Genomic DNA, 27396 nt, shown 5'->3' on the forward strand with positions numbered 1-27396 from the left:
ATTCCTTCCTTTTTCACTTTCTGTCATAGAACATACTCGTTAAAGTCCTCTTTTCACAGTTCTCCCACATAAAAAAGGAGGAGGAAATACCTTATGTACTGATATGAAATAAGCTCCAGGATGTACTGTTGAGTGAAGCAAGCATAATACAGAATCATAAACATAGGCTACAATCTTTTGTGTAAAATTTGAAAAAAAGAATGTAAATCAGACTTCATTGATTCTAAAATGCACATATTTTCACACTTTGGATGTCTCTGAAATCAGAATTCATTGTATAATAGATGGCGAATCATAGTTTAATTGACAGTGCTTCTTAAAAATTTTCTTTTGTAGTAGTATAGCATACTATAATTATAGTATATGTATAATACATACCATATAATGCAACACACCATATAATATATATAGTATATATAGTATATATACTATATATAGTATACATATATAGTATATATAGTATATATACATATATATAGTATATGTATATTAATAATATATAAACATAATAATGGCACATCTTGCAATCAATGGGATCCTAGGTTTGGTAAAGTATATTATTTCATTTGATTGCATATGCAAAGAATTTTCTCTAGGAGAATTTGCAAGAAACTGGTAAAAAAGATCGCTCAAAGGGAGGGGAACAAAGTGACTGGGGAGCAGAGGTGACGATTTCTGTTGCATTCCCTTTTGTATCCTTCACATTTTGAATCACATAATTATGTTAATAAATGAAACATTTGAACAATAATTCAAATTCAAAAAATGCAACTGGACATGAGTCCTCCTGACACCACTACTTCTGTGCAGATTTGTACACGGTTTTGTGATTGTTCTTAGTAATGGCTGTGCCATCACGTGCCCCAATCTCAACCCAAGTCCAGCATTGTGCCTGGCTGGGCACTAACTCCAACTGACATTGTCCCTTTCTCCCAAGTTTTCTGTTACTTGTAAATCATCAGCCAGATATTTATTAGCTAAAATTAAGTTCACTATAGCTGTTCCCCTCATTGCTTCCTTCACATTTCTACTGATGAAATTGTTCCATAAGGTAAAGCATAAATATATCAGATGCTCTTCTTTTATAAGACATTGACTTTCAGCAGAATCATGTAGCAGTATCTAGGGTGGGTGGGGAGAGAAACGTCTTGAAAAGTAAAAAAAAAAACAAAACAAAACAGTTTAATTGGCACCAAAGCACTTGGCAACCATTGGGTTACCATGATAGCTCATACATAGTGTTTGCTAAATAAACCAGGAGGCAGCTGCAATGAATGACTCTAAGATGCTGGCAGTTATGTGTGTCACTAAAACAGCATTGCTGATTCATTTCTGTTGATGATGATATTTAGAAATGGAAGTAGCCACTTCCCAGACCACTCTGAATGTTTTATACACACAAAAGTAGTATTAAATCTCAAGTAAGCAAAATCAATCCTAGCAATCCCAGATGGCAAAGAATAGTTACCAAGTAGGGCCAAGCTGAGATCTCAGGCCTATTCCAAAAAGAACTCAAAAAGTTCAATACAGAATAGAGGCAGAATTTTCAGGGCCAGAGCTTTCAAGTTTGACATAGATAGGATCCAACCAGTGCTGGTTGGATGTGGATAACAACAGGTTCCAGGGTGATTACCATCAATTCTTGTTGGCATTTATGGTTCCCTCTCATCAACAGGCCAGTTTGAGGTGAAGAAAGCTTAAAGGCCCAGCAGTAAAATGAACAATTTTCAGTGATTTGTGTGTTGGGGCACAGAAACAATACTTCCTAGAATTAGGACAGACTTACTTTTACATAAATTTACTTTTTAATAAGGTTGATTATTTAACATGCAACTGACATAAAACATTTCCTTCTTTTTTTTTTTTTTTAATTATTTATTTATTTATTTATTTATTTGGCTGTGTTGGGTCTTCGTTTCTGTGCGAGGGCCCTCTCTAATTGCGGCGAGCGGGGGCCACTCTTCATCGCGGTGCGCGGGCCTCTCACTATCACGGCCTCTCTTGTTGCGGAGCACAGGCTCCAGACGCGCAGGCTCAGCAGTTGTGGCTCCCAGGCCCAGTTGCTCCGCGGCATGTGGGATCCTCCCAGACCAGGGCTCGAACCCGTGTCCCCTGCACCGGCAGGCAGATTCTCAACCACTGCGCCACCAGGGAAGCCCAAAACATTTCCTTCTGATAACTCTTAAGATCTACTCTATTAGTAACTTTCAAATATACAGTATAATATTGTTTACTACAGTCATTATGTTGTACATTACATTCCTAGAACTTATTTGTCTTATAACTGGAAGTTTTTGCTATATCATGAAATAGTTGGGACATTATTTTCAATATATCTTTGAATATGCACTCTTACTTGACCAGACTCAGTCTCTCTGGAATCCAGTTCATCCAGTTTATTTACCAGGAGGATATTTAAAATATTTACAGCATGAAAAAAATATTTCAGGGTAATGTGCTATGCAGCAATAGATAAATAATATATAAGCGTTTAGTTGAAGTAGGTATAAAACTATTTTGCATAAAACTACTTTAGTTTGTGATACATTTATTTAATAGTGCTCTGTAATTTTGGGTGAATTTGGGTGAGTGCTCTAAGCTTCAGTTTTATCATCTTAAAATGGGGATAAATAGATCATCTATCTGCCTCAAAAAATACTTTAAAAACAAAACAAAAAAGTATATAATTACCATGATATCTTACAAATATTAAGCAATCTGTAAGTATAAGTTATTTTCAGTTAATAAACTATACCAAAATAGTCAGTGTGGCTAGCAGGAACTATCTGGTCTACCTTTTGGAAGGTGACGTTGAAGGTTAAGCACCATAAAACACTGTAGAAACCCTACTGCTACAGCTCAGTCCTCTAAGTTTTCTAAATCAAGTACATGGTAAGAATTAGGCCAGTTCTTCCAGTAATGTATAAACACCCCATCAGAATCATCCAGTGTACTGATATACATGTAGATGCCATGGTAAACTCATTCAGTTGGGATTTTGGGTGCTAGGGGCTGGGAATTAGCATTTAAAAAGAAGTTCTGCTGGTGATTCTTATGTGCATTAAAATTTGAGAAGTACTAACTAATGATTTCTAGAAACAGGCCTGAAAGTTATAGGAATTATAGATCTGGGTCTCCTAACTAACAAAAGCTCACGGCAGGGACTTCCCTGGTGGCGCAGTGGTTAAGAATCCGTCTGCCAATGCAGGGGACACGGGTTCGAGCCCTGGTCCGGGAAGATCCCACATGCCATGCCGCAGAGCAACTAAGCCCGTGTGCCACAACTACAGAGCCTGCGCTCTAGAGCCCGAGAGCCACAACTACTGAGCCTGGGAGCCACAACTACTGAAGGCCACGTGCCTAGAGCCTGTGCTCCACAACAAAAGAAGCCACTGCAATGAGAAGCCTGTTCACTGCAATGAAGAGTAGCCCCTGCTCGCTGCAACTAGAGAAAGCACGCGCGCAGCAATGAAGATACAACACAGTCAAAAATAAAATAAATAAATAAATAAATTTATTAAAAAAAAAAAAAAAGCTCACGGCAGAAAGTTATGAAAGGCCCTTATATATGCAGCACCTACTTCTGCTAAACTCTCTAACTTTCAGAATCCAACAGGAGTTTCTTGGTAAACTGTTTGGATTTTCTTATACTCAGGTCATGGTCCAGTCTAAACAAAATACCCACTTCTGCTGTATGAACATTATGGTTTAGCTAACTTTCCACATTATTTGCTAAAACCTTGTGCATGCCACTTTCTCAATTTTAAAGCATTCCTTTAGGGTGACAATTGCTTAGGGTATTTTAAGCTCATACTTGTATCATCCTTCACTGTGAAGTTAGGCCATTTTTCTACAAAGAATGTTTTCTGTCTGTGGAATGGTCGTTTCAGGAAAATTCATGCATGTAAAAAGGTTGGTGGTTTTGATACCATCTGTTAGCTAATCTCTTGAAGGACACTTGGCTGTGGTAGAGTTTTCTTCATAGTCAGAGGAGGAATCATTTTTCTGTGTGCTATTATGATGGCAGCTGCCTGTAATAACTCACAACTCTTAAAGTCAAGTGTCATATTTAATAAAGAACTAGTATCCACAATATATAAAGAACTCTCATAATTCAACAATCAAAAAATCCAACTAAAAAATGTCAAAATATTTGAACAGACACTTCATCAAAGAGGATATGTGAGTGACAAATAACTAAACATTAGTCATTAAGGAAATGCAAATTAAAATTCTAATCAGATACTCCTACACACCTATTAAATGGCAAAAATCAAACAAACAAACAGACAAATAGACAAACCTGACAATAGCAAGTCCTTGTGAGGATGTAGAGCATTTGCAATTCTCATGCATTGCTGGTGGGAATGCAAAATGGTACAGCCACTTTTGAAAACAATTTAGTAGTTTCTTATAAAACTAAACACTCACCATGTGACTCAGCAATCCTGTTCCTAGGTATTTATTTACCAAGAGAAATGAAAACACACGTCCACACAAAAACTTGTACGTGAGTTTTCATAGCAGCATTGTTAACGAGAACCAAAAAGTGGAAAGAAAACACCTAAATGTCCATCAGTTGCAGAATGGCTAAACAAACATTCACACAATGGAATGCTAACTGGCAATAGAAAGAAACAAACTACTGAAACATGCAACAACATGATTCATCTAAAATGCCTTCTACTAAGTGGAAAAAAAAAAAAGACTCAAATGGCTACATAGTGTGTGATTTTGTTTACATGATAATCTGGAAAAGATGGAATTATTGGGACAGAGAACAATGAATGGTTGCCAGGGGGCTGGCATCGGGGAGGAGGTTGACTACACAGGGGCATTTTTTTTTCCTTAGGTGATGGAAATGTTTTATATTTTGTTTGTGGTTGTGTTCCATGCCTGTACGTGTTTGTCAGAATAAAAAAGTTGAGTTTTACTCTATGTAAATTATACTCAATAAACTTGACTTAAAAACATAAGTACACACAAACTTGGACATAGACTGATTTGACACATGATGCTTTTCTAAATTTGAATTTCAGTTAGTGTGTGAAGCTCCTAGTATTAAAACTCTGACTATAGGGTTCTGGATGAGTGTTTCAAACAAGCACCTTGCAGATAGTTCCAGTTTATTAAGCTGGAATACGGGACTCAAGGTACTGCAAACAAACTACTAGTTCTGATGTATAGAGTCTTCAGACATGGCTCCCTGTGGTGATGAACAAAATAAATCTGGTCCCACTATACTGCCTTTCTTTCCTTCTCTGCAACTCAACCAGCCATGCCATCATTAGGATCCTAATGAGCTCTCTGTGGTATCTATGCCTGGATCTCAGGCTATTCAATGGATATTTTAGGCCTTTGAAGTGATCCCTGGACACTACTTGAGGATGAGAAACTCACCAGGAGAAAATTTTGCAATATGTCTGCTCATGAGTGCAACTGATTGAGTACCAGTGATTGAGCCAGTGAATTTGCCAGGCAGATGATAAGTGGAACAGTGGGCCATGCAATAGATACAGTAGTTTGTCAATGATTCAGACTTTTTTCCCCCTCAATATTGCTTTTAATTACATTCATTACAAAAATACTTTGAGGATTTGTAAAAGATTAAGTGGACAAAACACTGCAAATTTCAGTTTTCAGCAAAAGATTAAAATTATATTCTAGCTCGATATGTAAATCCCACAATTTTACTTCACGTAAGATAAATTTAAATGTGTATAATACTTTTGAATGATGCATGAATATCCATTTCCTTGAAAAATCTGTACAATTAATTTCCTCACGCTTAACTGATGCCTTCTCAAGATCCATTCAATATTTTTTCAAAACTCAGGATTTTAATCCCTTGAATCTTTTTTCTATTACACGAAAGACTGACAAACTCACTCTGGGTTAGAGCATTGTCCTCAGTACTAGACTAGCACTCCGGAATTATGCTGCTGTTCCCAGCCAGAATGAAAGAGCAACAGGGAAGTCTAAGTTTGGGAACTCGTCTACCAGCCTAGTCTACCTCACTTGACAAGAAACCCCTTTCTCATTTGGGAAACAGAGGCAGTCCCCTCTCTGCTTCCCAATGTCTTAGATTTTGCAGAAAATCCTCCATATTCCTGGCTGAGTTATTGAGACGCTCATTGAAGACAATGAGTTTTACTGTTTAGGAATGAGAGCTTCTGATAGTGGGAAAGTGGATGGGCAGGAGGTAACACACACATTTATGAAATAGGGCTCAGTTTCAATTTGTACATCCCCTAATCTGAAACAGACTTTTTTGCCTTTGCTAAGTGATTGACTCTTAAGTGACAAAATGTTTGAATTTCCAAAAGTACACGTGATTTTTCAAATGGTAACCCCCCTTCTGTGTGGCAGGAGCTTTAGATTACTTTTCTAGTACAAGGAAGGATTTTTCTTTATTCCAGGCACATTCTTGGGTCCAAGAGCTAGTCTAGTATTTTATCGAGTACCTATTATTTGTAACGTATTATTAGACACTGTGTGGGTGGAAGGAGAAATTGGAGAAGGGGAGACCAAAATGATTAAGACTTAGTTCCCGGACTTAGATCCAAATATCTTACAATTTAGTGGGTGAAACAGTTGCATCTATATTAAAAATTTTTGTTCTCATGGAATGTAAATTAGTTTGAAGTCAATAGGGAAAATGGCCTTGCTATGTTTTAGGTGGGTAGATAGTACTTTATTTAGTACATTTAGAGATTCAATGGTTCTTGAGCATCTCAAGGATTTCGAGTCTTACACTGGCCACCATAATGGAGAAAGAAAAGAACTTGCTTCAAGTTGGTGGTAGTATATGGATGTCTTTAAGAGTTCTAGATTTGGAGTAAGGCAGATCACTGGGTTTGAATCCCAGATCTGCAATTTAATAGTTGATGTGACTTTGGAAGAGTTATTTAACTTATCTATACCTTGGCCTTCTCATTTCATAAAAAGAGGATAATAGCAACATCTCACTGAGCTGATATGAGTTAAATACACAAATACATGTAAAAACATTAATTTAGCGCCTGGCACGTGGTAGATGAGGAATGACTGTAGGTTATTACTATTATTATTACAGTAATACATACCAATGAATAGCATACAAAGAGCTGTTTGCTTTGGAGGAATAAAATAAATAACCTCCAAGAAAATCCAAAACATGTTTTCATTACTCCCAAACTCTACTGCATTAGTCTCAGGCTGGTGTTCAGACTATTCCAGGCTGTGAGTCTAAACCCATGAATTTCTTAGAATTCAGCACTTAAGATCCAAAGGTAAACAACAGACTGGGCAAGGTTCTAGAGAGAAAAGGCAGTTTTTGCTGTGGAGTCTGGTTTATACTTAGCGATTACAAATTTCCCTTGACATCTTTTAGTGGGAGTGGCTTTCTTGCAAAATTCCAAGGGAAATATGTTCTGGACAATCTTACTTGCCTTTGGAGTAGGTCACCACCTACATTAATTTTGGCGGATACTGCCCTAGCTTTTATTTTCCCCAGATGTCTGATGTCTAAAACCTCACCAGGTTATTTACTTTAGCTTAGTAATCTTTTTTCTTCCCCAGTTGAAAGACAATTCTCCCTGGTAGAGGAGAGGGGAATCAAGGTCCAACACTACGCTGGCCAGGCCCTACTCTTGTTCTCACTGGTAATGTGGCTATTCCCATGTACAACCTAGCCCTTGAACCTAGACTGTCTTGTCTGGGCCTCTGTCTCTTGTGGCTGTATCTAGTCCCCAGTCTTGTTTGAAAATTCCTTCAGGACAGGAATTTTGTCAAAAGATTTTGTAGCATATTGGTTAAACTTGACCCACCCGTACCTTAAACCTATGTAGCACAATTCGACATCAAAAGTAGGTGAACGATAAATTGTAAATTGTTGTTGTTGATTATCATGACCTGGTTTCACTTCCCCATATCCTGAACTATAATGTGTTCTCTAGAATTCTTTCAGAACTAGAAATTGTGGAGCAGACTGTGATTGCAGCAGAGAGTTCCAGATCTACTGGAACCATTGCAAAACGCAACATAAGCCTGCAAATCAAGAAAGAAAAAACAAATCCCTAATCAATCTCAGAAATGGATCCTTATCGCCAAGGATCTTAGATATAGACGAAGAGACCTTAATAAGGTTAAGGAGTCCTGTTTTCCTCCCCATTGCAAAAATTAGCCAATAAAATTTATGTTCATTGTGGGTGAATCTGTAGCACCCAAAGGGTCATTTCAATAGCTTGCTCAGCTCTTCAGCATTTAATAAGAGTTCCTGGAAATGATTCAGTAGCATGGAAAGCTGCTCTTTAGAGTCTTCTAAGACGAATCCATGGGGTTTTGATTTGCTAATTTCTAATCTAGACTAACAGCAGCCTTATTTCCCTAATTTTACAATCTAATTTCTTTGGCGCTTAGAGTTTAATGTACTCTGTAAAAAACACAACACCAAAAAACAAGTCATTTTTCATTTCCAATGAGAACTGATTTTGAGAAAATATATTAAAGGGAAAGTGAGAGAAGAATTGTTGGGGAGCCCTTTATAATAGCTTTTAAGTTCCGTTAGTGAAAAAAAGTGGGGCTTAGAGTATGGAAGTGGGGTTAAGATACTTGGCCTCATCAAAGTAATAAGCAGGAGCTATTTTTATGTTTTGTGGGAAGGGAAATGGAACTGCTGGATATGGAGGATAGCTCACCTAGGTTACTAGGTGATCAGGACTTAAGACACAGCACTTTTCAAGAATCTAAAAATGAAATGGATTTTTCCATTCTTGCCCCAAAAGGTTAGGTAACTGGGACCTGCATTTGCCTCAAGTAAATTAATTCAGTGAATATTCACCCTTAATATGTGCGGGGTACCTTATCAGGTAAGGAGTGAGATGGAGGGGTAGGCGGTGGAAACAAATCCAAAGACATAAAGTATTCGCCCAGAGCACGAGGCAGTTCCTGAGAGAACCGGGTTTCCCAATCAGTGTGCTTGGCAGTGTACCAAGCTGCCTGAGATTCCTTTTTTTTTTTTTCTTTTGTCCTACCTGGTCATGTGGAGATCTTTCTTGTGATTTGGTGTGTTTGAGCTATTTTGCCAGCGTTCAGCAGGTATTCTGTGAGAATTGTTCCAGATGCAGATGTATTTTTGATGTACCTGTGAGAGGAGGTGATCTCCCCTGTCCTTCTATTCCGACATCTTGATGGGAGCCTCCCCCAAGCTGCCTGAGAGACCAACGTAAGACAGTAATGACTCTAGGGCTAAACTCTCCCATAAACCTCAGGGGCTGCGTGAGGGCTTAACAGAAAAGGCAAAACTGGGATAGTCCCATAAGCCTAGAGCAAACCCTTATCTCAGGGTTTAGGAAACACCCTTAGGGAAGTTAATTACTGACATTTAAAACTGACGTTAGAAAGAATAAAGCTTGATTGTTTTTCATTTTTCCACATTTGCAAATTACAAATAATGCAATAAACAGAAACATTCTTGATTAAACTTAAAAGAGAAGAAAATACAAGCAAAGCGGATTAACAGAAGATAAAGAAATAAAAACAGGGAAGCGGTAGACCTTTGCAAGAACCTCACGCCAACCTCCGCCGGATGTGGGTAAATGGAGCTCCGCCCCCAGCCGACGAGCGGGTCCCGCGGGATCCTCGCTCTAGTTCCGCCTCCGCTTGGCTCGGCTCCACCCCGCTCCGGTAGCTGCGCGCCTGTGCGGCGAGTCAGGGAAAAGCCAGGCGGGACTTCCGGCGTTTGAAAAACTTCCGGCGGGAACCGGAAGATGTGGTTGCACACTCAGAATCCTGGGCCTTCTGACACGCCGGGCGGGAAGGTGAGCTGAGCGTCCGCCTTGGCGGTCTTCCTGCGGACTCGCGGGAGCCCGGCGCCCGGGCTCCGGTATTTTTGGGGCCATTAAGAAAGTTCTGAGCGCTCATTTGGGAAATAACATCCCTTTTTAAAGTGAGAAGCTTCATTACATTGTACTGTCTGCAGTCTGTATCTCATACCGTACCCTCGAAAACCCCTCCTACCTGCTGCGTTGTCACCTGGCGCGTCTTCTCAGACAAGCTCTTAGCGCTTAGGGGCAGACGTGGGAAAGCCCGGGCAGACCTAGATTGTTTTCAAACCTCAAATGATCGGAGATGGGGGAGGAAGCGCCCTTTTCACTATCGGATGATGGCCCTGGCAGAATCAGCTGCATCCTCAGTAGTGTGCCTGGCGCGTAGGAGGTACTGAATAACTGTTGAGGAAAGGAACGAATGGGAACACTCCAGGCAACTCTTCTCGAGCCTCCCATTCGCCAGCATGTCATAAATATAATGTATGTGCAATGGGAAACGAGCCTAGGCTTTGTGTTTGGGGCTCTGGGTTCTGGTCCTTATGCCACATAGATCTTCCCTTTGAGTAAACCGTATCACTTCACTGCATCTTAGGCTTCTTATTCATAAAAGAGAATAGCAGGACTGTCTGATTTCTGAGGCTCTTTCCAGCTCTAGTATTTTATTTTTATTACTTAGTTAGGGATCTGTGCTGACATTCCAAGGACTTTTGTTAGTACACAGGGAAACTTCTTTAGGTGCCTCTTAAAAAGTTGTTCCCCCCGTTTTCCTTTAAGTTATCTAATTGTTGTTTTTACAGTTTTAATGTAGTATTTGTGTGTGTGCAGGTCTTTCCAGCCCCTCCCCCGCTTTTCACTTGCCCTGGCTTGGTGCCTCCTCTCAGTAACATCATAGCAACCTCCAAGTTATTGATTCTGAGTCGGCTTTCATACCACAGAGATAAGAGAGCTTGGAGGAGTGAAAATCTCAAGCCACTAACAATAGGGATGTTCTCTTGTACCATCACTTTTTCAAGAAAGCAATGAGTGCCATGTGTGATGTTGCCTAATAGTGCTGGAGAAAAAAATGTATATTCCTGTGTAGAGACTATTTTTGTATATATATTCTTATGTTCATTTAAAAATAGTTATAGAGCAGCTATTAAGTGCCAGGCTCCGTGTGATACAGAAGTGAAAAAGACAAATGTGGTTTCTTCAAACTTTATGGTGCTTACCGCCATGAAGTAAACATGGGGAATGCAGACAATAAACAAGGATAATTATAGATTATGTTACATAGTACTGTATAAAGGGAATAAATAGGGTCCTATAATAATATTTTATCTGAGAAATGCATGTTAGGCCTAAAATATTGAGATCTAAGCACTGAGAAGGAGCCAGCCTATTGATGAGCGGGGGGACTAGTGCTCCCGGCAGAGGGAACCTGGGGTGGGGAAGGATCACGCTTGTTACACGGACTGAAAGAATGTTGTGACTATGGCTAAGGAGCTACAGGGAGTGGTAAATGTGGTTAGAAAGGTAGGCAGTGGTCGCTTCTTCAAGGCGTTCTAGAAGGCTATGGTAAAAAATATGATTTGACTCTAAGTGGAGGATGGAATAGGAAGTCATTGAATGGTTTTAAAGCATTTTCTAAATGTTCGATTGAATGGATTTGTGGAGGATGGGTTTTAGGAGCAGGAGTGGAAGCAGGGAGGCCAGTTAAGAGGCTATTACAGTACTCCAGGTGAGAAGCGTTTGGGACTGAGGCCTCACTGGAGATCATCAAGATTTAAGATACATTTTGGAGGCAGAATTTATGTGACTTACTTACAGACTGGATGTGGGAGATGAAAGAAATAACAGATTTGCAAGGTTTTGGTTTAGCAAGTGAAACTTTAGAAGATGATGGTTATGTTCAGTATCTTGATTGTGGAGATAAGTATACATATGTCAAAACTTATCAAATCTGTACACTTTAAACACGAACAATTTATTGTATGTCAGTTATAGCTCAATGAAGCTGTTAAAATTTTTCCAGCGTTCTGACTTAGCAAAGAACCATTCATCTTAGGTGGATGGTGGTGCCATTTACAAAGATGGGAAAGACTGAGGTCTGAATGGGTTTTAGGACAAGGAATGGTTATCAGGAGTTCCATTGTGGATATGTTAAATTTTGGATAACTGTGAAGCATCTAAATAGTTTCATAGGCAGGCAGTTTATTATGTAAATCTGAATCTCAGAGGTGAGATTTGTGATGGAGGTATTAGGTTTGTTAGTAAGTAGGTGATACAAGTATTTAAAACCATGGAAATGGATTAAATTTTGGTTAATCTACAAATCCTATGATAGGAAATAAGAGAACATGGGAGGATTGGAGATGGACAAACAGTTCCCAGAACATTGGTGGTAAAACTGGAGTATGGATACCCCTGGGAGTATACATACCCCTGGGAGTATACCTAGATAGGTACACAGTTTTTAAGAAAGAATTTCGAAGACCTTACCTTCTGTATATACTCTTTCCAAAACTGATTTGCCTGTAATAGGCCTACGTGTTCATGCATATTCTCCTTTCCCACCTCCTTTTTCAAATTCATATTTTTTTTTCTACTTGTCAAAAGACAAGTTCACCTCTTTTAATGGCAGCATTGCCTCCAGGGTGCCTGATAAAGGAGCATTTGGAAATATTTGTTTTAGGAAAGCCTTCTCCAGTGGTTAATTAAAATTTTATGAGCTTCCCAAGGATTTGTCTATTCCTATTTATAACACATTTCTGTTAAAGCTGAAGTGTGGAGTTAGAATTGGTGCATGGTGGTCTGTGTGGGAAAGTTCTGAATTCAGGTATAACGTAGAAGGGGGTGATGGGAGTGGATGATCTGGTTGGGTTGTTTGTCGAGGAGCTTAGCACCTTCAGCTTTTTATTCTTGGGCTGGTCAGATTCTCCAAAGAAGAATCTTCCCATGCTCCTCCCGCGAGGGTAGGAATCTGACTGGCAGCCTTTTTAGGAGCATAGTGGGGGAAGGGGGCCGGGAATCTCTGTTTAATGTTCAGCCTGTATGGTTCCCATGTCCACAACTGTACTTCATGTCCTCTAGTCTAGAGACTTGTTTTACCTTCTCCAGAGAATAACCTCCAGACTTTTTCCTGGGGCAGTTGTTAATAGCACGAAGTGGAGTAGGGCATCTAGAGATATTCCTTTGCTTCAGACAGCTTACACCCAGCCCTGACTCCCTTTACCCTTAGTTCCAAGGTATCAGGTACCATGTCCTGTGATTTTTTTTTTTGGAGGATACTGCAGAGTAAATTGGTTTGGTTCTGAAATGCTCCCACTGCTGACTTGGGGTTTTAATTTTTATATGGTAAAATTTGCTAATCTTTTTGGCTTTTGGAATTTCGAGTCATGCCTAGGAAAACCTTAATTCTCCCACCTCCACTCAGAATTATCAAAACAGTCTTCTTTGCCTTTTGTAGTACTGTAGTTTTATTTGGTACATTTAAATCATTAGTCAGTGTGGAATATATTTTAGTTCATGGTGTGGCAGCAAGAATTAAACACTTCTTTTCCTCCAGAGGGATAGCTGATTGTCTTAATACCACTTATGCAATAATTCATTTCTGGACTTCCCTGGTGGCACAGTGGTTAAGAATTGCCTGCCAATGCAGGGGACACCAGTTCGATCCCTGGTCCGGGAAGATCCCACATTCCCCAGAGCAACTAAGCCTGTGCACCACAATTACTGAGCCTGCGCTCTAGAGCCCGTGAGCCACAACTACTGAGCCCACATGCCACAACTACTGAAGCCTGTGCGCCTAGAGCCCGTGCTCTGCAACAAGAGAAGCCATCGCGATGAGCAGCCTGCGCGCCACAACGAGAAGCCCATGCACCGCAACGAAGAGTAGCCCCCACTTGCCACAACTAGAGAAAGCCTGCGCACAGCAACAGAGACCCAACGCAACCAAATATAAATGAATAAATAAAATTGATTGAAATGCCACCCCATCATACACTGATTTCCTCTGTTTCTGTTTTTGTTTCATTGTGGTAAAATACGTACAACACAGAAATCACAAATTATCTGTTCCTTTATGATCAGTATCTAGGAGCACTTATTTGAGGAATGATGACCTTGATAAACATAAAATTCAGAAAAGGCGGTGAAGGAAAAGATGGAAAAATATCCTATCTACTTCTTTTGTTGTCCTGGTTCCCTCTGGGCACTCTCCTGTCCAGTAGTTCTGCACCCACTGGACTGAGTTGAGCTATAGCTGCCAGGGGTACATGTTCCCTTTTGTGACAACCACTTTGGTATTTCTGTGAGGTGTTTGTTCCTTCTCCAAGTGGAAGTTAGAACGGAGGCATTATAACATATGACTGGTTTAGGAACTTGTTTAAAGGTTTACAAGCATGTCAGAGTCTAATGTAGTTTTTATGGTTTGACATACAGTCTTTAGGTAATAAAATTTATCAGCTAAAGTAAATTTGTTTACTTCCTGTATTGTATGATGTCTCTGGTTATTTGAGTCCTTTTTTTTTTTTTTTTTTTTTTAGAGCTGGGCCTTTGAATTTGGGAAATATTTTCTAGTGGCATTTGTGATTAATTATTTTACTTAAAAATTGTGAGCTTTTATTATAAGGGACTAGATTATCTTGTTTTAGGAATAGCCTGGCTGCTTATTCAGTCAGTCAGCATCGCTTATTTGACTGCCAACTTTGTAGATGGGCCTCTACTTATACTGTAAGAAGATAAAGAAGAAGGAAGGTATTTCTTGTCTTTGAGATAGAGTTTAATAAAGGACTTTATAATTTGCTGTCTGATAAATTATCAAATAATACTTGCAGTATACGCAAGCATATAATTCTAAAAAATGAAGAATTCTCACCCTGCAGGAACTTATATATATGTTTCCAGAGATGGCCCATCCTCATCAGGCTTTTGAAACCATGGGAAGGCTGTTAGCTGCCCTTATAATTGGCAGCCACATAGGAGGGGAAACAAGTGTTGAGGCTTGTGAATGATTGTCATTTTTCCCCCCTATGGCATTTTCTAGCAGCAGAGGTATTGGAGTTAGTTTTGAATGGCACATCATTTTGTAGACAAAATAAGTGATCAGTGATTTAAATCATACTGATTTCATGTTGTATTTCTTCTTTCAGATGTCATCATTGCCAAGAAGAGCAAAAGTAAAGGTCCAGACTGTGGTATCCAAAGATGAATTCTCTTCCCTCTCTGAGTTGTAAGCATATTGGTTTCATATGGGGTGGGAGAATGATGTGTATTTTAAGGAGATGCATTCTGTCATTTACTAACTTATGAAGTCATTTGTGTTGAAGAAGGCTGTGTCTTTTTCATTCATTTATGTAACAAATATTTATTGAACTCATGCTGTGTCCCAGGCTGTGTTTAGGTGTTGGTGATAAACTATTGAACAAGGAGAAAGTGACCAACTAAATATAAAATATATACACTAGAATATGAGGTCCATGAGGTCAGTGGAGTTTTTCTTATTGCTTTAGAGCACAGTTTCTCAACTTCAGCACTATTGCCCAGATAATTCTTTGGTACGGGGACTGTTCTTTACATTGTAGGATGTTTAGTAGCATCCCTGGTCTCTACCCATTAGTTGCCAATAGTGTCGCCTCCCCACCTCAGTTGGGACAATCAAAAATGTCTTTAGACATTGTTTAAAAATGGAAAACCTCACTATGACTATGGTGTGACATGACCCACTTATTACTTAAGGTAATACATGATTTCCTATGTTTTGAGTGTATGGGTGTGTGTATTGGTTAGGTGAGAGGAGAACAGAGGGAGACCTGTGATTTATAATGTATTGGAGGGTATTTCTGGTCAACTCTCTTGTTTCAGTTCTTAGCAATATCTCTTCATATTCTGTGTTCACATCACTCCATTTTATATTAAACACCTCTACCTTATTCTTTTTTCAAGAAGCAGATATCTCTTTTTCACCTTTAACATTTGGCTTCATTTTTTCTGGAAATTTTCCTGTCATTTTACTTTTAGATCATCTGCCTCTGAAGATGACAAGGAGGATAGTGCCTGGGAGCCCCAAAAGAAAGTCCCCAGAAGCCGTAAGCTGCCTGTTTCCAAGGAATCCAAACCGAAGAGGGCGCCACGGGTGAAGAAGAACACCCTACAGACCAAAGATGGCTCAGAAGGTGTGGCTGTTAAGGAAGAGCTGGTAGGTGCTTTAGCTGGATAGAGGGAACACTGCCGTGCCTTCCTAATTAGTGATGCTACTTTCTCCTTACATGGACTAGGACAAAGCAAGTAAATGGCAAAAACTGCAGGGCAATGGTGCCTTCTTTTAGGGGCCTTAATAGTATTTACCATCAGATCCACCGTGTTGGAGCAGAAGGAATATTTATCAACTGGCACATATGTATATCTTGCTGTAAGCAAACACTGTAGCTACACCAATCTGGATTAAAAAAACCAACAACAATAAATTATTGGCTCTGTTGCAGTACCGAAAGGATTATGCATTTCCAAAATCATTCACTGTGGTATTCCTTTAAATAAAAGCTTCCCTAGTTCATTTAAAAGAATACTCTTTTGATATGCAGTGGATGCCTGACTTCCCAGGGACTCATTTATTGTGTATAGAGGGGACATTACATTGTACCTTGCTGTGCCCTTGAATAGGGCATTTGAATCGATCTTTTCTCCTATCAGCCGGCACCTCTGTTTCTTCATCTTTGCATGCAAGCTTTTCACTGAACACACTTTTAATGGGTGGGTGGGTAGGCTTTACCTACAGCTGAGAAAGTATTGACTTGTTGGCAGAATTTGGAGGTTTTTCATTAAGCATGGCATAGCTGCACTTAAGAGTAGCTTGACTGCCTAATTCGGAAATATCTCTTAGTTCCGGGGTTCTTTGTATTGGGGTCACAAACCCTTTGAGAATTTGATTATAGTTATGAACCTTCTCTTCAGTAAAATGTACACATAAGTTTTAAAGTATGGTTCAAGAGCATACAGCTTAAGAACCCTTGTCATGGTGACTTCTTGATCCTTCCCATGGTGCTTGGTATATGTATATTTCTTTTAAAGGGAAAAAGAGAATTCACATGGAAAGTCTCTCACTTAAGAGATATTCCACAAGTTTTCTGGCTCAATCAAAGCACATGGAGCATGTTAGACTATTTCATTTCATTGGTTTGGCATCTTGTTCTCGTGTAACCACCACCGAACAAAATAATTGAAAACCCTAATTAGGTGGAGCTAGAATTGGTTTTGGGTGGAGATGGAATTGGTAGCCTCTTAATAATTTTAAAATCTATTGTTAGCAAACATTGTAGACAAAATCCATCATTACTCAGTCTCTTCCTCTCCATGTTGCTGTAATTTGCCAGTCCACTGGCCATTCCTCTTCATTCTTTGAAGACTTTAGCTCCTGCTTTGTATCTTCCTCTCTGCATCTTCTGTCACTATTCTCAGTGATACCCCCCTCCACTTGGATGAGCCTTCTAATACCCTGTGTTCCTGGTTCTTTAACCTCCCCACCTCCAGTGCCTTTTTCTTCTTCTCTGCCTTCACCACACCTCTCGTGAGCTCAGCCTGAATCTTGTCATGACCAGAAGCTGTGCTACTGCTGACATTTCTTTTCCACCTATCTCACTTTTGTACCATCAGCTCACCATTTCCTGTTTTTCCAGCTTACTTGCTCAGGTGCCCTTACTGACGCAATTTTGCAAATTTGTCACAACTTCTCATCAGTAGTTCTCAGCCTAGGGAACTTGCAAAAAAAAAAATACCAATGCCTAGGCCCCTTTTCCAAACCAGTTAAATCTGGAAAGAATTCTGGAGGTAGGCCTTGGCACCAGTGGTATTATTTTCTTAAAGCTCCTCATGTGATTTTTATGTACAGCCAGAGTTGAGATCCATTACCTAATTCTTTGACTGTAGGGCTCTGTCACTGTCCATCAGCCCTTTTCTTTTCCTACCTAATCTAGCCTAGATTACATAATCACTTCTTATTGAATGGTCTCACCATTTTGCGCTTCTTTTATTCGATCCTACATGGCTGATTAAACCCCAGCACTGGGTGAGCCATAGCCTCTCTTGCCTGCACTGAGCAGCTAGCCATTGCGGGAAGCAGTCTCACCAGTGACCTAATTTGTTTTGCTTTAGATTCATAATCTCAGACCTCAAAATTGCATCAGAAATAGCTGGTAACCTCATTATTTTTCTTCAGCAGGTTTGTTTTTCCACCTTTTTCTCTTTTCTTAAACTTCCTAAATTCCTTTCTGTTCTCTCACTCAGCTGACGACATTGCCTTTTATTTATTTGAGAATATATGAAGTTTCCAGTTTTCTCACGACCAAGCTATCTATATTTGTGTTCACCTTCTGTCCTATTGCCATGGAGGAAATGTCACTCCTCCTACCAAGGATTGGTTCGCCGCTTCGGCTTAAGATCTCATCCACTCTTGTGCAAGGTCTCTGTTCCCTCTGTCATCTCCTTTCTTTTCTCTTGTCAACTTTTCTTCCTCAATTGCTACAGAGTATAAAATGCTCTTTTACATCTAACTTTTAAGAAGCCTTCCCTTGACTCCATATCCCTTTCCAGCTATCTGTCAAGCTCACACAATACAACACAAGGTCAAGGCCAAGGCCTGCTGATTGATTCAACTGGTAAAGATATTTACAATGAGCCACTTCTTTGATTTAGACAGTTTACGACTTTCAGAGATAGCAAAAAGAAGAATGGTCAGATTCTTCCTGGAGTTCTGGGTTTAGTTATAGGCTACATAATTACCATTTGACGTGTTAAGAGTGATTTAAAAAACCCATGAAGGCAAAAGATAATGAACTGTGATTTTTCAGCGTGTCAAAGATTCAGGTTAACTATAAGGAGGAAAAATATTTTCATGGCTTATTAAACTTGAGTATGTCACTGAGGAAGGCTGTAGAATCTTAGTCTTAGAAGCTTTAAAAATGGAGAGTTATTTCCATATTTTTGTTTGTTTATTTATTTACTTTATTTTTGGCTGCATTGAGTCTTCGTTGCTGCACACAGGCTTTCTCTAGTTGCAGCGAGCGAGGCTACTCTTTGTTGTGGTGTGCGGGCTTCTCATTGCAGTGGCTTCTCTTGCTGCGGAGCACGGGCTCTCGGCGCATGAGCTTCAGTAGTTGTGGCTCATGGGCTCTAGGGCGCAGGCTCAGTAGTTGTGGCGCATGGGCTTAGTTGCTCCGCAGCATGTGGGCTCTTCCCAGACCAGGGCTCGAACCTGTGTCCCCTGCATTGGCAGGTGGATTCTCAACCACTGCACCACCAGGGAAGCCCTTTCCATATATTTTTGATCTGTGTTTTGATCTAAACATGTTTGGATTCACTTTTCTCAAAATTTTTGGTCTTTGGACTCCTTTACACTTTTAGAACTTACTGAGGACCCCAAGGAACTTTTGCTTAGGTGGGTTATATCTGTAGATATTTACCATATTAGAAGTTAAAAATGAGAAAATATTCATCAATTTAAAACTAATAATAATCCTATTATATGTTAATGCAAATAACATGTTTTAATGAAAAATAAGTATATATTTCCCCAAACAACAAAAAAATTAATGATGAGAATGACGTTGTTTTACATTTTTGCAAATGTCTTTAATGTCTGATTTACTAGAAGATATTTGAAATAAAAAAGAAATCCCAGCCTCCACACAGATGTGTATTTGGAAAAGGGAATGGTGTTTTAATAGCCTTTTCAGATAATTGTAGATATTATTTTATACTATACCAAAACTCAGTAAGTGGTAGTTTAAAAGGTTTCATTGTGGAATCTGTAACCATACTATATTCTATTACATTAAAATCCGTTGGTCTGTGTTGGTTGAATGGCTCTTTTACCTGTGCATGATTTTGTAACATTATGTGTTGGTCATTTGGAAAATACTGGTTCACTAACTGATTTACTGTGAGACAACCACTGCACGTCAGTATGCATTGGCCTGCAGCAGAAGTGCTTTATGTGTACATTTGTGCTTTATGTACATTTCAGTACAGACTATGAAAAAAGTGTGCTTTCAAGGATTGAAATTTTAAAAATTAAAAACTTTTACTGCTTCATTCTTAAGTGAAGCTGACATTGTTTTATTGCAAGTGTGTGACAGTGAAGGGAACAGTGATTGCTAGTACAGCTTGGTGCCACTGCCTTGCTTTTTTGCTACCATTGCTCTTGCACCATCAGTGAAATGTCAAACAGTGCCTTGGCATTATTATGAAAATAGTTGTGACCTTGCAGACCCCCTGAAAGGGTCTCAGGGGTCTATGAACAACACTGAGAAACCCTAGGTAAATTTTGCCTGAAGACTCCAGAGAAGATACCTTTAAGTGTCTAATTTTTGACTGCTGGCTTTTCTTTTTTTCCTCTTACTTTAAACCCCCCACCTTTAGTCATTTTACTTTTTCTTTATTTCTTCATCTACTTCCTTTTCCCTCTCCTGAGAGGTAGTCTGGGTGTGGTAGTCATGGTAATGTTGGTGGTAACAGCAGATTTTTGATTGCTTACCGTTAGCCAGGCGACATGTTCAGCACTGCATTTGCGTGATATTACTTAATCTTCACAAAAATCCCTTGAGGCAGGTGCTGTAATTATCCTGATTTTATAGACCAGAAAGCCAAGGGGAGAGATGTTAAGTGACTTGCTCATGAATCACAGATAGGAATGGAACTGGGTTTCTAAGTCAAGAACATGATTTTGTCAGCATTTCAGGAACCAATATATCTCTCGTGGGTGTTTTTACATCAACCATGCTCATAAGAGTGGTGTATAAAACCAGAGTGCTGGTTTAATAATTAATAGTTTGATATAACCGTCGCAAGGAGTTAAATTCTTATGACTAGCACTGTCTCTCGTTGGAGGCTGAAGTAAGTAGGGAATTAAATAATAATCAGAAATTTACTTGATGAGCATGGGCTCAGAATAGGAGAATTAGAGAAATATTCATTTGGGTTTATTGAATGCCTTCTGTGGTCAACGTACTGTGCTTGTCACAATGAGAACTGAATGTTTTAACTGCATGAATCTAAGGTAGTCTGATGTATCCATGTCACAGGAGGGCTGTCTTAACCATCGGGAGCAAATTACTCAAAATCTGTTTGCTAACCTTTCCTCTTCTTTGTATGTTACTTAGAATGCTGATCCTATTTGCTTTCTACAGTTCTCCTTTTTCTGTTCCTCTGGGGCTGACAACTCTCTGTATGATTGACACATTCTTCAGCTATGTCAATTAATTTGATCAGGTTATTATCAACTCTTATGGACTTGAGGAGGCATTCTATTTTTATACCTCTGTTCTTATCTATTATGTTCCAATTAAAAATGTAATACTTGGAGGGCTATTTAATGTATTATATATCATTTCCAGGTTAGGTGGTGACGGGTGGGCATTAGGATGGAGGGGGTGTGCTCTTTATTATAGTTCCCAGTATTTTCAGTAGTCAGTAATTATGGAAAATTATCTGATAGGAGAGAAAATTCAATACTGACTGAAATTTAGTTTGGGAGCAGTTCTTTTGTTTGAGTTTGTGCCATCTACATCACTTAGGTAACTAAAAACAGGCTAGCTTGCGAAATTGTGAACTCCATGGGGCAGGGTCTATATCTTATTTACTACTCTAGTCTCAAAATGAGTGCCAGATGTCATTGCTTCACACCTGAGTTGTCACCTGGGGGGAGGGGTGGGTGGTGCAGAGAGTAGCCCTTGGACACCTGCATGTACTGCTGTGCAACCTCTTACTAAGGAAAAATGCCTGGTACTACCCTGCTGTCCTGCCATGTTTTCTGTTCTCTTTCTGCATAAACTGGTGGCAGGTGTAGCATGTTGAGTTTTATGAACCTGTGAGTGTTACTCTTCTCCCTCCAAAGTGTTGACTTTTGATTGCAAGTTTTAAATCTTGGTTTTTCTGCCAGGTGTACACCTATTCTCCACTTATTTAAAAAAATTAAACCTTCACCTGCAGTTGTGAAAAATAATACAGAGATATCATGTACCCTTTATCACATTTCCCCCTATGGTCACATCATGTAAAACTATAGTTAAATATCACAGCCAGGATATTGACATTGATAAAATCCACTGATCTTATTTAGATTTCTCCAGTTTTATTTGTATTCATTTATATGTGTGTATGTATATGTGTATATTTAGTTCTATGCAATTTTACAATATGTGTAGGTCTGTGTGTCCACCACACAGGACAGTCCTATCACAAGGATCCCTAGTATTGCCCTTTTATTGTCATACCCACCTCCCTCCCAACCTCCACCCCCATCTCTGACCCCCAATAACCACTAATTTTTTCAGGAATATTGTATAAATACAATCATATAGTATGTAACTTTTTGAGATTGGCGTTTTCCCTCCAGTCAACATAATTTCCTTGAGATTCTTCCAAATTATTGTGTATGTCTACAATTTGTGCCTTTTCATTGCTGAATAATATTCCAGAGCCATTGGTTTTTATCATCTAATTCTTGTGTGATCTCTTCATGATTTGATAGAATAGCTCTGTGCCTATTGCTGATGTTGATTTGGAAGACAGAAAAAATAAATTGGAGACTGTGCAGACTCTGAAAACAGCAAAGATGAAACGGAAAAATTCAGCTCAGTCACCTTCAGCTCGGAGGACCAAAAAGCTGAAAGCTGATGAAGAAACCAACAAAGCCAGCAGCTTAGAGAGCGGGAGTAACAGCACAGAGACACCGTCCACAAGCGCCACGTGGGAAGGTGGGTGCAAGAAGGAGGAGACTGAAGACGACTTCACATGCAGTCAGTCCCCTTTGAAGAAAGTGAAGACAGAAATGTGTCCTCAGGGGCAGCCTGTCAGGTTTCCAGCAAATGCCAACATTATTAAGGAGGAGGTGGAAATGAACTGGGACATAGTACAGGTATGTGCAGCCTCTTTCTGTCACTCCAATTTGTTTGATCCCTTTCTTTTTGACTGGGATGGGGCTAGGGAAGGGCTGGGAGTTTTCAGTTCTCTTTTCACTTTTGCCAGTGGTCTCTGGAGGCTTTGCCCACTGGTTCCTTTCCTGGGTACGTGGTTTGGTATTATTGCTTATTGTCATCAGTTCTTTAGCTAAAAGCTGTGACCTCAGGCAAGGTAGATCTCCGCCATGGTGTTCTAGTGAACATGTCCTATATAGACAGATTGCATCAACAGATTGGGCCCTCCTAAGTTCCTTGTTAAGTTTTTGCTTTGCACTTGGATTGTATTGCCTATAAAAGCAGTGCAAGTGATTAAGTCATTGACCATTAGTACATCTGTTTAACTCTTAGTGTAATGTTGTAATAGACTATGAACAAGGCCTAGTAATTTCTTAAAGGAAAATTTTATCCAAATTCTAACTTGAGCTGCCATAATTATATTTCTTACTACAGGAGAAATTGGATTTCTCCCAGTTTCTTTGGCTGGCTTTGGGGATGGTAGAGAAGACCTGAAGAGTGACTCTTAAACAGTGATTCTCAACCTTTTGTCTGCCCCAACACACTCTGGGAACGGTTCAGACTTAATCATAGCAGTGCCCCTCAGTGTAAATGGGGATAACCTCCCTCCTTATTGTCTGTCCCATGGTGATTTGATGTGTACTCCTTCCTCTGCTGTGAATTACTGCTCTAGAGCTTGGTGCCTCTGCTGGGTAATACTACTTCTCAGTCTGGGATTGTCTGTGTGTTACCTTTTTTTCAGAGGAACTTCTTTTTATCCATGCTGCCTTTTCTATTACCTATTAGTTGAACATCACCAGTAATTTTTAATTATGATTTTTTTCTTCTCTCTGACTTATTAAGGAATGGAATGTTGCCTCATAGCTTTCTTCTCATTCTTGTTCCTGAACAGTTCAGAGTTTCCTGGAGAAACAGTATAATTAAGCTCCTTTCTATGCCTTCTTTTTCTTTTTTCATTTAGGCCTACAAAGAATTGTTTTAAAAGGTTGGTTCATGGCAGCCTGAATCAGATTCACCTGGAAGGCTTTCTTAACAGGCAGACTCCTTGGTTCCAGTCCAGACCTACAGGGACAGGTGGACGTGTCCCACTTCCCTTCTCTTCTCCTTTACTTTTAAGCTTACTTGTGCTGTTGACGTAGATCTACCTTTAGTAGTTGACCCTGAGCAGGAGGGAGGGAGAGAGGAAGGTTTCAAAGCCCAGGAAATCTCTTGAACTGTAGAAATAAGTTTTACAAAAGGAAGTCAAGGGCTACTTATTCTATGAAACTTTGCTTCACACCCCTATCTCCTAATCTGTGTAACAGAGAAAGAGATGAAAATGACCCTACCTTTGCCAGCTGTCTCTTGGTTACAAGTAATAGAAACCTGCTTCTAATGAGCTTAAGAAGAAAATAGTTTATTACCAAGGACCAGGGCCCTTTCAAAGATGGAAGGGACAAAGTGTGATCGAGTATCCTAAAGGCCTTGAACCAAAAATTGGAAAACTGAGGACTTGAGGAAGTCATTTTCTCAGTTTTCTCTCTTTCAGGGGTTTCATGATCACCCATTTTTACCCCTTCTCTGTTTGTCTGAGTTGTTATTTCCTCTCAACAGACCAGATTTCCCTGCTTCTTCACTGAAGGTGGAAGATGACAGCTCCACAATTCATTTACCATTAGTTTTAGCTTGTGAGGGGGGAAAAGTGTACGGAGAGAACAGGTTCCCAACTGCCAGAGGGTGAGTGGCAGAAGAAGAGCAGCCAGGAGTAAAAGCTTCATTTGTAAATCGGTAGCAGCAGTGTCCATGGTTGTGGTGTTTGAATATCAAATGGAAGCAAGTTTTCAGGTCCTAGACTATTATTATGGCCTTTGGCCATATTATTTGGGTAATATGGGTGTGCTTGTCTTTCTTTTCAATTCCAAACATTTTTTCTCCTCCTCCTTATTGAAAGTGATTTTTGACAGCTCCAACAAGCCTGTACTCAGAATGTGGCACTCCTTGCTTGTGAGCTGGGAGAAGTGGTTGCCTCAGCTGCCGCCCTCGCTGAGCGCCCTGAGGACAACTAGTATGCGCAGCATTTTCTAGATCGGTTTAGGGAAATTGCCTGGGGAACTTCAGGTGCGATTTACATGTTTGGGTTCTTAAAAAATTTAACCAGATACAGTCATCCTTGTCTAACCTTGAGTTACTTTTACAGACAAGTCTTTTAGTGTATGTGGACTTCCTGTCCTATACTTTTTATTCTCTATAAGCAGGAGAGAGAATCATTCTATCTTAGCACTGCATTCCTGCTTCCAAACATGTTTGAGAATAGTGGCAGGTGTTAGGGGGAAAGGGGCTGAGAAGAGCGAGAGTCAGCAATGCCAAGTCAGACAATCAGGAAGGCTTTGAACATTTGAGTGAGGACCAGAGTCAGTGAAATGCCTGTGGTATGCATTTTATCTGTCACAAAATGAAATGTATGTCCAAGTTCTTTGGGGAAGTCCTAACAAGTTCCTAGTTAGTAAGAAATAGTCAATGGAAATTAATTGTATAGGAATTATTATTACTAATTGAACATGAGGGAAATGTCATTTATATTTCCTTCATTTTGTGTGCTGTTCCCCTTGGACCCTGCCCACCATGACACTTTGATCCTCTAACTGTTTTTTCCCTTCAAGGTGTGTTTCTCATTTCTGAAAGTCCACAGCTTTTTCAGGAATATCACTGTCTTGTTTGGGGAGGGAAAACTACATTGTCAATACTTAATTTATTTGTAGACTTTACATATAAACACACTTTGTGTCTATTTCCTAATCAGGTTTGGTGATCACCAGACTCCTTGAGAAACAACCTACTTCAGCCCTTCCCCCAAGCCACAAATGTGTGGTTGCCATTAGAAACTAGTTTTTGTTAAAGTATATTTTATCATTACACAAATATATTGTGAGTACCATAACCTTTGTAAGAATTTGAAGAGGTGACTAGCTACAAGCAGTTTTTGAGAAAATTAAATGCTCCCAAGTGGTGATTGTTGTTACGTAGTGTCTTTACTTTGAGGGGGGTGGGCGTGGAGCAGCCATATAGAATATCTTAGTAATGTTTGCTAAATTAGGGGGGAAAGCGAGCAAAAACCCCTTTATTAGCCATTTTCCCCATTCTTGCAAGAAGATGATGTGGGATTATGTAGGTGAAGAAGAACACGGGATGAAAGTATAGGGGAAAGAAGAGGGACAGGAAGGAGGCGGGTGTCTCTGAGTTGGCTTTTCTCACTGCACTTCTACGCATAAGCATGCGCCATCCCTTAGGTCAACCTGTGTGTTCCAGGAGGGATTAAGTAAAAGAAATTGTATTGGCCCTTTTTTATTTTTATAACTTAGCTCGTGGTATTTATTATGGGCTTAAAAAAAACTTTCTGAAATATATATATGTATACATATATGCATATATATATAAAATTGTACTTAAATATGCAACTCATGAATGTTCAAAATTGTAACCATGTAACAAGCTTTCAGATCAAGAAACAGAACATTACCAGCACCCTACAATCCCTTCATACCCTTTTTCAATCCTCCATCCTCTTGCCTAAAACCACTCTTCTGACTTCTAACAGCATAGTTTTTCCTTTTGCAGTCTTTAAGGAAACTTATGTGTGTGGTAAAATAAGTGATATAATAAAATGAATAGGTAAGGGTAAAGAGAGCAGCAGTAATCAAAACTGTTTTAGAAGGGAGGTGTCCAGTTGCTGGTTTGATTTTGGATAAAAAATTCTCTCTCAATCTACTCATTTGAGTGTCATTTAATTTAGATGCTAGTTCTTTTAAAATGCTGCCTGGATGATTAAGGCAATAGTTTAGCTGTTGATACCCAGCAGTTTTCTTTCATAACTGAGGAGATGGGAATATAGATTTTGAAGCAGGAAATTCTCAGGCCACTTGCGGAGAAGGCCATTTTGTTGGCGGTTTTAGACAGTAGAGGACAGTATGAAGGCACCATGTCTCATCGCAGTTGGATTCAGGACGAAAAGTAAGGCGATTGATTAATTTGTATTGATACTTTTGCCTGAAGAAAATCATCTTGCTTTTGCACACAAATCAAATTTCTGAAAAGGAAATATAGCTTGTGGGACTTTGGGCAATTTACTTAACTTCTTTGGGTCTCAGTTTTTGTATCTGTAAAATGAGTTACTATTGAATATGTAAAAGTGTGTAGAACATAATAAGCCCTATACAGGTATTAGCTTAAAACAACAACAGTCACAAAAAGTGTCTGTCTATTTAAGTCTTAGAGGTGAAAAAAATAACGAGACTGCCTTCCTTTTTACTTTACCCTCATTCCTATTCACCAGTTAACTATAAAAATTATTAAAGTAGTAAGTGTAATAATTGAAATAAGTAGTAGTTTAAAAGTAAAAATTTTAGTAGTTCCCTGCCCATCCCTAAGGTTTGATCTCTACTTCTAACGCTTAGCTGTTTCTTTGGCGTTTGCCTCATCTGTCTAAAACACAGATGCTGGGCCCCACCCCAGAGGTTCTGATTCAGTTGATCTGGGGTGGGGCTCAAGAAGTTACATTTCTAATAAGTTTCCTGATTATGCTTATGCTGCTGGTTTGGGAACCACATGTTTTGAACCACTGCTCTAGTCGCCAAATCTCATTGACTCATAAAATGTCAAGG

General features: G+C 39.5%; 1 protein-coding gene across 2 annotated transcripts in view; it reads left to right on the top strand.

Moving 5' to 3' along the window:
* The first annotated feature begins 1948 nt into the window (after positions 1-1948).
* The window catches only part of SRBD1 (S1 RNA binding domain 1), a 236043-nt gene continuing 210595 nt past the window's right edge, over positions 1949-27396 (top strand). The window contains exons 1-4 of one of the 2 annotated variants that reach the window (XM_082427667.1): positions 1949-9800; positions 14942-15021; positions 15810-15987; positions 22315-22701. In XM_082427667.1, the coding sequence (XP_082283793.1) occupies positions 9750-9800; positions 14942-15021; positions 15810-15987; positions 22315-22701 (696 nt within the window). In that variant the 5' untranslated portion in view covers positions 1949-9749. Of the gene's footprint in view, positions 9929-14941; positions 15022-15809; positions 15988-22314; positions 22702-27396 lie in introns of both variants that reach the window. The other variant, XM_082427668.1, reaches the window with a different exon arrangement.

Source organism: Balaenoptera physalus, assembly GCF_965194825.1.
Source record: "Balaenoptera physalus genome assembly, chromosome: 15".
Classification (NCBI taxonomy): domain Eukaryota; kingdom Metazoa; phylum Chordata; class Mammalia; order Artiodactyla; family Balaenopteridae; genus Balaenoptera; species Balaenoptera physalus.